Raw genomic sequence first — 9,370 nt, 5'->3', positions numbered from 1 at the left:
TAAAATGTTTATCAGGATATCAGCAACATTTTACTAGTTAACCACTTTTTGATATCTTTCACAGAAAATGAGATATATAGGCTCAAAGTGGACGATCCGGGTGTCGTTCTATTAGAGGTTTTACGGTAACTGAAGTTCTGAATTTTCTAATTCCTAAAAATAATTTTTCGAATCATAGCAAAAAAAATATAATGTTTTCTAAAATTTCGGAAACTTTTCGAATTCATAGAATTGGAAATTTGGAATTTCTGGGGTTTTGAGAATATGAGATCCCAAAACTCGAAAAACTTTTAAATCCTGTTTTTTTCTGGAAAACAAAGCTGACTTTCAGAAATTTTAAGTTTCTGTCTTTTTAAATTTCTGGAAAGCGGGACTTCTGAATTTCTGAATTTCTTAGAAGTTTTGATTCTTTGAACTTCCGATTTTTTGATTTTCTGATCTCCGAATTGTTTTAATGTCCAAATTACTGGATTTCTGATTTTCTGGTTTTGGGATTACTGAGTTTTCGAATTCCCAATTTATGAATTCCAGGTTTGCCGAATTTCCAAATTTATGTGGTTTTTGAACTCCAGAGTTCTTCTTCAAGGATTTTGAAATCTAGAATTTCGAGAAATCATAAAATTCAAAAATCCAACTTTTCCCATTTTCAGACCGAAAAAGAGGATCTCAAGAAGTTATTCGACTCCGCCATGAATGCTCACAACCAATTGATGGCCGACTGTATGGATGGAAGAGGTTTTCACAGGATTTTTCTCTTCCATTTTTCAAAAAACTTGAACTTTTAGGATTCGATCGTCACCTATTGGGACTCAAACAAACTCTGACTATCATGAATAAGGGATGTGGTCCAAAACGGGCGATCCCGAAGTTTTTGAAAGATGACACATGGAAGAGAACTGGTGGAGATGGTAACTTCTTGTTGTCAACAAGGTACTGTAGTTTGGAAATTTCGGAAATTCAAAAATTCGTAAACCCAGAAATCCTAAGAAAGCCAATTTTCAGTTTCATCGGTTACATGGACAATGAACAACCGGGAACAATCGGTTACGTGGCTGCCATGAGACCCGATGGATACGGTTGTTTCTATCGAATCGGCAAAAATCGGTAAGTGGTCTAGAATTCCCAAAAAGTTAGGTCATTCATTTCCAGAATCTCTGTTGCCGTTTCTGATTGGGTTGGCTCTCGATCCAATATCGATGCATTCTGTGGTAATATTCTATGGGCTCTCGATGCTCTTTCTCCATTTTTGACTCCTGCTCAGAAATTGTGAATCTGAAAAAAAACTGCAAAATTTTTTTATTTTTCTGCTTTCTGAAATTAATTTTTTTTTTCGTAAACGTTGTTTTGCATTCCTTATAAAATATGATTTTAAAAACATTTATTATATCCCAGGACCCAGGACCCAGGACCCAGGACCCAGGACTCCTGGGTCCAGCTGGAGCTCCTGGCTCCTCCCCTCCTTCTCCGGATCCCGTCCCGGAGAAAAAGGAGAACTGATTATTTCCTCAACTCTTCTCTTCTTTTATAGCAAACTTCCCGAGGACAAAAAAGGTTTCTATTCCATTTCAAATTGTTTTGTCTAGAGTTTGATAAGTTCCTTGTAGTGATAAGTAAAATTATCCACTTACAGTATCAGTATCAGTATCAGTATTTTATCTTTTAATTGAAATTATGGAAATATCTGAATTTCAAAAGTTTCCTTTTTCCACTTTCCTGCAAAAAAAGTAATTTTTCAACAACCATTTATTTTGACTCTTTTTGGGCCGACTTCCGATTCTTTTGACTTTTTTTTTGAAGATTAAAAAATGAACAACGAAAAAAATCAATAAATTATGTATTGATCGAAATCGTTTGGAGCGATGGCAGCGATTCGAGTTCCATCTGGATAAAAGAATCGTTTCGTTGGTGGCTTCCAATTTGGACGAAGGAACCAGGCGGCACCTGAGAGAAATGTGATTACTGTAGGAAAACTGTAGATCATCCATTTGATTCACAGTGTGTGTCAGAGATTGTGTTCAAAGTTAAAGAAGTTTTTTGAATTGGTTAATGCAGGATTACTTTAGATCATTACGGCAGGGCTTCTGTAGATCATTGTTAACGACTACTGTAGTTACTGAACGTCACCGCTTAGGTGTACAGTATGCTTCCCAGATTGTCCGAACTTCAAAGTTTAATCAGTGTTTTTTTAAATTGAGAGTTACTGTAGGACTACTGTAGCTATGTTACAATTTCCCTTCCGGTATTGAATGTACTGTAGAAAGTCTAAAACTACCAAATTACTGTAGATAATTTGTGATTTCTGTGACAAAAATCATAGTTTTTGCAAGAAAAAAAAACTTCCTCATCTTCTAACTTTCAAAAAAATGCGGAAATCTGTCCGGAAATTAGTCTGACGGCTATTTTTTTAGTGAAAATTAGAATCATGGACTATCAGAGAATCAGAAAATCAGAGGATCTGGAATTTCAGATTTTTAGATTTTCGAATTTTCAAAAAATTGGAACTTCCAATGGATCAGAGAACTTCAAAGTTATGAAATTTCTCTATTTCAGAATCTTAGAATCCTAGAATTTCAGAGTTTTAGAACTAAAAATTTGAGAACCTCAATATCTCGAAAATTTTGAAATTCCGAGATTCTGAAAATTGAGAAAAACTGAAAAGTTCAAAAACGCAAACATTTCTGAAAACCTCATTTTTTCAAATTTCAGATTCTCACGGGTTTCCAGAAATGTAAAAAATTTCAGAGTCTCGAAAAAATCCTAAAGTTTGAACATTTTTAGAAGATTTCAAAAATTTTGGAATGCTGGGAACCTTCAGAATCCCAAATTTTGAAAAATCCGTTCATCTGAGAATCTGAGCATTTTTCATGGTTCTAGGTTTTCTAGAACTCCAGAATTTCCGAATCTCAAACTGCAAAAATTACCGTACCTCTTTTCTCCAAAGTGAATTGAACGGTGAGATGGACGAGAGCCAAGGCGACAAGGAGAAGAAGAATTATACGGATCATTCTGGAAAAATGATAAATTAGAGAAAAACTATTACTGTATAATGAGAAACCGTTTCACTATTTTCTGGAAAATTTGAAGTCATTGAAAATCCAATTTTCCCTATTCTAATTTTGACCAAACTACAGTATCCAAAGGAACATTCTAGACTTATATAGTTGAAGAAAACGTGCAAATCGAGAAACTTTCAAAGCCTCCAGGAGCCATCTTCTCAGAGAGCTCAAGTGGGCTCAAGTGTGAAAAAAAGAAGAGGAGGAGAAAAAGGGGGCGGAGCTTATGGGAAAGAAGAGGACGTCATCAGAAGACGTTGTGGAGTGTAGAAGATTAGAAGACGTCACACAGGAAGAGAGAAATAAAAGTTTTGATTTATAGTTTTTGGATTTTTGCAAAATACAAAAAATAGAGAGAGCAAACGATTATGGGAAGAGGACAGAAGATTCTAGAAATTTCTGTTTTTGAAGAAAAAAAAATTGAAGATTCTGGAATCATCTAGTGATATTTAGAGAAAAATATGAAGATCTAGAAGTTTGGATTTCTGAAAATTATGAGATGTAACCTTCGGAAAAAACAAAAAAAATAGTTCCCAAGACATTTTTTAAATTTAAAGGTGGGAGACATGAAAAAAATAATGTTCTCGAAATTCCGTTCAAAGATGCCCCTCGAGGAGTTGAACTTGTGAAGGCGATGATTGAGGGTGCGGCGCCGCTACCGACTAAGCCACGCGGGCTAAGAGAAAGCGGACGCCCGATTGCATACATAAAGGCGAGGACGACAGCTGTACGCAGAGTGACATTAAGCGTTGTACACCGTGACGGTAGAATGCATACTCTAGCTACAAAAAAACTACGAAAAATCTCCTGTCCCCCCACCTTTAAAATTCTGAAGTTTTCCATTTTTTTCCGATTTTTTCCTTATTGTTTGAGTTTCTGACTCCCACTTTCTGAGCATAAAAATTTTCAGATTTTCAGAATCATGAATTCCTGAATTTACGATTTTTCGAATTTCAGAATTTCCTATTTTCTCTGCCAAAAATATTCTATTTTCTCCCATTTCCGAAGCCCTACACTTTTATTGACACAAATAGACTAAAGAGAAAAACAAAATTTTCAATTTCTTGTCATCAGATTTTATTTCAGGAATGTCCCAAAATATACTGAAATTTGAGAAAAAAAAATACACAAAACACAAAAATCTGAAATTTTTTATATTATGGGAATAAAAAAAATCTGGCTGACAATTATAGAAATTCTGGAAATTTCACATCAGAAAAATATTCCAGACATCATCTGGAACTATGGTTTTTTGTTGGATTATTGGTATAATGGCATGCTAGATTTTCTGTAGATTTTTCTAATCCACAAAAATGTTATGTTCACTCTAGTTTGATCTTGACCATTAATTATTCAAATTTCGTGACAATTCCAAGCATTTTCATTCAAATATAATCATTTTTCCGAAATTCCGGCACCAGCAAATCTAATAAATTTTTGATGACACCTTCTCAAAATTTTTCACATTTTTCAAAAAAAAAAATTGGCTGCGGGATTCCAGGAATTGTGCAGAACATAAAATCAAAAACTCAGGGAATCTGAATTTCGGAAACAATGAAACCATTGAAACAAGAGAAATCGGATTTCAGAAAGCAATGAGAACTTATTGGCCCAGAAAACACTAAAAATCATTATTTTATGGTTTGCAAAGAGAAGAAAGGACACATTCCTTCTTTATCCGGACAACCTGAATTCTAAATTTGACATTTCTGGAAGAAGACAAAAATGTGTCAACTTTTGAATGTATGAATTCAAAAATTCCTAGACGAAATACATGTTCTTTGGCTTTTTTCACCCGGAAGAGTATAGAACATTTGGCTCAGAATTAGAATTTTGAAACTAATAAATCTGGCCAGTTTAAAATGAACAATTAAAAAAAATCAACAAAGAAAAATACTGTGAATCCGTTTTTTAATGTTTCAATAATCACTGAATAAGTGTACATACCGTAAACACTCTAATAGAACGACACCCAATCCGTCAGCTTTGAGCCTATGTATTTTACTTCTTTTGGAAGATATCAAAAAGTTGTTAACTAACAAAATGTTTATCATAATATCAACAATATTTTATTAGTGATCCACTTTTTGATATCTCTCACAGAAAATGAGATAAACGGGCTCAAATTTGACAGTTCGGGTGGCGTTCTATTAGAGTGTTTACGGTAAGTGTGAGTGTGTTAAAATGTTCGGCTCTATATGATTTCAGCGGTCCCTAGAGAAAAAAGCGGTCCGCAGTGAAAATATCGGTCCGCAGGGAAAATAATGGTCCAAAAAGAAAATAACTGTCCGGAGCGAAGTTTGCGTTTGGGAATTCAGGAAAACCCCATAAATCCTGTTGTAATTGAATTTTCAATTACCAATCGAATTTTTATGTTGTCTTGTTAATTTTTTTTTACGCCCATGTGTTCCGTACTATCATTAAGACAACACAAAGTTTTATTATAACGGAACAGTATTTAGAAAAAAAGTGAACAGCTTGTTAGTAATAATTTTCGTTTGTTTCATTCTCAATGCCTCCATTTTGTTCATACATCTGTTCATATTCATCTTGGTGTTCTCTTGCATTTTGATATGTTATGTCCGTTATAATAAAACATTGTGTTGTCTTAATGATAGTACGGAACACATGGGCGTAAAAAAAACCAACAAAACAACATAAAAATTCGATTGGTAATTGAAAATTCAATAAAAACAGGATTTATGGGGTTTTCCTGAATTCCCAAACGCAAACTTCGCTCCGGACCGTTTTTTTCTTTTTGGACCATTGTTTTCCCTGCGGACCGCTTTTTCTCTAGGGACCGCTGAAATCATATAGAGCCGAATATTTTAACACACTCACACTTACCGTAAACACTCTAATAGAACGCCACCCGAACTGTCAAATTTGAGCCCGTTTATCTCATTTTCTGTGAGAGATATCAAAAAGTGGATTACTAATAAAATATTGTTGATATTATGATAAACATTTTGTTAGTTAACAACTTTTTGATATCTTCCAAAAGAAGTAAAATACATAGGCTCAAAGCTGACGGATTGGGTGTCGTTCTATTAGAGTGTTTACGGTATGTACACTTATTCAGTGATTATTGAAACATTAAAAAACGGATTCACAGTATTTTTCTTTGTTGATTTTTTTTAATTGTTCATTTTAAACTGGCCAGATTTATTAGTTTCAAAATTCTAATTCTGCCGAATTTCAAGTTTTTTTCCGTAAAATCCGAAAGTTTTCAAAATGCTGAATTAACGAATTTCTGAACCTCTGAATGAAAAAAGAATGGAAATTTTCAAATTATCGGATCAATCAGTTCATCCTACGGTGATTTGAATAGAGCTACAGTTTGAAAATGGAAGCAAAAGAAAACAGAAGAAAAAAAAAAGAGTAGGAGCAAGAGAAAGGTGTAATACCGGAAGTTCTAGGAGGAAAAACAGAGAGAAAAAAAGGAGCCGGGAATAGATCAAAATGTCAACGTGGGAGACATTTCCGGATTTGAGAAAAAAATGTTGTGTTGAAGAAGCCAAAAAAGAGACGGAAGGAACAAATCAGAATGAAGAGGAAATCCACAATTGAAGCTGGTTTCGAAATAACTGGTTTCGAAGTATCACTCAGTTTCGAAATGACCGTTTTCGAAATGACTGGTTTCTAAATGACCGGTTTCGAAGTGACTGGTTTCAAAATGACTGGTTTCAAAGTTTCACATAGTTTCGAAATGTCGCGGTTTCGAACGGACTGGTTTCGAAATGACTGGTTTCGAAATTGCTGGCTCGAAATGGCTGGTTTCGAAATGGCTGGTTTCGAAGTGTCCGGTAGTTCCGAAATGACCGGTTTCGAAATTACTGGTTTCGAAGTGTCGCGGAGCAAAATTTATAGTCTCGAAATTTTTTAAGAAAAAGAAAATCGAAGTCGAAAAGTGTGACAGAGAAAGCAAGGGGTTGATGAGAGATGAGACGGAACTACGAAAGATCCGGAGGAGAAGATTCTAGCAAAATTTTAGATTTTGCAAACAAAAATTGCAAACGAAATTAAAGGAGGCCAGACATAAAAATTTTCAAAATTCTAGTTTTTTGATACATGACACAGTACAGTCAGAAAATAACAATGGACACCGAATCATAACTCCCTGTTACTGTGAGAACGTGACCGTTCTTCCAAGCGGCGGTTAAAGCTGCGCCCACTCCTCGTTTCATAATCGTTTTTGCTGCAGCAGACGACAAGCACGGTGTGGTGTAGAGGTGAGCGCGCTTGGCTGTCAGTCGCGCATCGCGGGTTCGATTCCCATCAGTTCGTTTTCGTTTTTCTTTCTGTTTTCATGCGGCGACATCATAGAATGACCGAATAACAAAAAAAAGTCGGGAATAATTGCCAAACAGTGAAGAAATCTAGCGTATTCTAAAAAAATAAATGCTCGTCAAGTAGCGCGCATTGGGTCGCAATCGCACGATTTTCCGTCAGAATACATGATCTCGCTCCAAGAAAACTCCGTAGACTTTCGTGTCTGGCCTCATTTAAAGAACTTTTTTCAGAAAAAGGCTTTAATTTTTTTGATTCAGAGTTCAAGAGGCGTATTTTAAAAAGTTGTTTAGAAAATTATAGGGTTTTCAAAATGAATCAAGAGCTCTAGAAATCGTTTCAAGAAATATAAAGTCAGACATTCTCAATCTTAAATCTTAAATATATGAAGCAACTTTTAAAATATATGTTTTTATGCCCTTTTCCTGAACAGATTTCAACAAAAAGATAAGAAAATAATAGGGGTTTTCAAAGGAAATAATAAACTCCGGGTATTCCGGAAAACCTATAAAATAGGTTCTTTGTTATTTCCTTTAGATTAAGGTGCAAAGAGATAATTGAAAATCAGGGAAAACGAAAACGAATCGGACGATTTCCGATTCTTAGACTTTCCGTTTCCTTATATAGAAAAAAGGTAAAAATCTGATTCCAAGAATATTCTGATCCTGAAAAAAAGGAAAAAAAAAGATGGAATGATAACATGGAAAAAATGTCAGATGTTCTTTAAGAATTCAGACTTCTAAGAAAGGGGACAAAAAAGAAAGAAGAAGGGTTTGGAATATCTGATTTATTTAATTTTGGAATTCTGAAATCAGAATGTGGAATTCGAGATAATAATTAAAAATGAGAACATAACATGAACATTTTAGAAATATCAAACCAAGAAAAATGTTGTACTTGTACTTGGAGCCTGTAACATTTGGCTCTTTATGATTTAACGGGGGTTTAAACAATTTACGGGGGTTTAAAATATTAACGGGGGTTTAAATTTTTGACGGGGGTTTAAATATTAAACGGGGGTTTTCAGAAGGTGTCAGAGTCATGGTTGGGAAAGTCCCCAAATGTTCCAAAGTGCTACAGTTTCTTGTTTGTTGCTCATTTCAGTTGATCTATTCTTTTCTGAAATCTTTTTTTTTCTTTTTCCATTTCTAAAGTTTTATGGCACTGTTCTAGAATTACGGAACGAAAAAAAACTTTATCCAAGTCTATCATCTAACCCTGGAAGCAGGTACAGGAGGCTTAGAAAGGGAAGGGCGATCAAATAGTTGCTCTTAGAGAGGTTGAATGGTGTTGGCGAGTCAATTGAATTTTCCTTTTTTTTTTTGGTTCCGGTTGCATGAAATGAATACCAATTTTCGTGCAACTTTACGACTAAAAAAAGAGAAAAAACTAGAATTGATGAAAAAAGAAATGGAAATTGTAGTCGTCCAGACAAAAATAGATGGCATCAGATGACATTTCAGAGTCGAAAATGTGTTTTAATTTCAGGAGAAAAAGTTAGAAACATAAAAATGGAGACATAAAAAATGATTCATCAATTAGAAAAAAGGGCAAAATGAGAATTTTGGTGTTTGGTGTGATGTCAATGAAAAGAAAACCAATTGAAAATGGAAAAAGAAATAAAGGAAAACTCTAGAAAAATGGGAAGAAAAAAGACGAAATACAGCATTTAGAAACTTTGAAAAAATAGGAAAATCCAAAAACCTGAAATTAAATCTATTATCTAGGTATACATCAGTGTGTCTTTTCGAGAAAAATGCATCGAAAAATGCATAATGCGGGATTTCGGAGTGTCGTTGCTGACAATGTTTTCTCGTTTTTTTTGCCATTTTGACATGGTGGNCTAACTTATGCAAGTTTGGTTTTCTAGGCCACCACGTTAAATGGCCTAGAAATGGATTGACATGACCCTGGTGTGTTTCCTAAGGAATTTTGAAGCGGTTACCTAGAAAACCAAATTTGCATAAGTTAGGCCACCATGTCAAAATGATATAGAAAACACACAAGGGTCATGTTAGAGCATTTTA

At 34.6% G+C, this 9,370-nt stretch overlaps 2 protein-coding genes across 2 annotated transcripts in view; one reads left to right on the top strand and one right to left on the bottom strand.

The window, feature by feature from the left end:
• Positions 1 to 1,270, top strand: part of CBG23894 — a gene marked incomplete at both ends in the record, with an annotated part of 8,168 nt that extends 6,898 nt beyond the window's left edge. Inside the window, 4 exons of the mRNA XM_045238317.1 lie at positions 651 to 735; positions 786 to 930; positions 1,003 to 1,104; positions 1,150 to 1,270. Coding sequence (XP_045091197.1) covers positions 651 to 735; positions 786 to 930; positions 1,003 to 1,104; positions 1,150 to 1,270 — 453 coding nt within the window. The remainder of the gene's footprint in view (positions 1 to 650; positions 736 to 785; positions 931 to 1,002; positions 1,105 to 1,149) is intronic.
• A 552-nt stretch (positions 1,271 to 1,822) lies between these two features.
• CBG23893 lies at positions 1,823 to 3,005 on the bottom strand (the record flags this gene model as incomplete). Its single annotated transcript, XM_002647930.1, has 2 exons — positions 1,823 to 1,941; positions 2,927 to 3,005. The coding sequence occupies 2 exons, from the start codon at positions 3,003 to 3,005 to the stop codon at positions 1,823 to 1,825; spliced, it is 198 nt and encodes a 65-aa protein (XP_002647976.1).
• Between the last annotated feature and the right edge of the window lie 6,365 nt (positions 3,006 to 9,370).

The sequence above is a fragment of the Caenorhabditis briggsae genome (assembly GCF_000004555.2).
Source record: "Caenorhabditis briggsae complete genome, chrV, whole genome shotgun sequence".
In the NCBI taxonomy this organism is placed as follows: domain Eukaryota; kingdom Metazoa; phylum Nematoda; class Chromadorea; order Rhabditida; family Rhabditidae; genus Caenorhabditis; species Caenorhabditis briggsae.
Note: the sequence above shows the minus strand (reverse complement) of the source record. Positions and strands in the feature narration are given on the sequence as shown.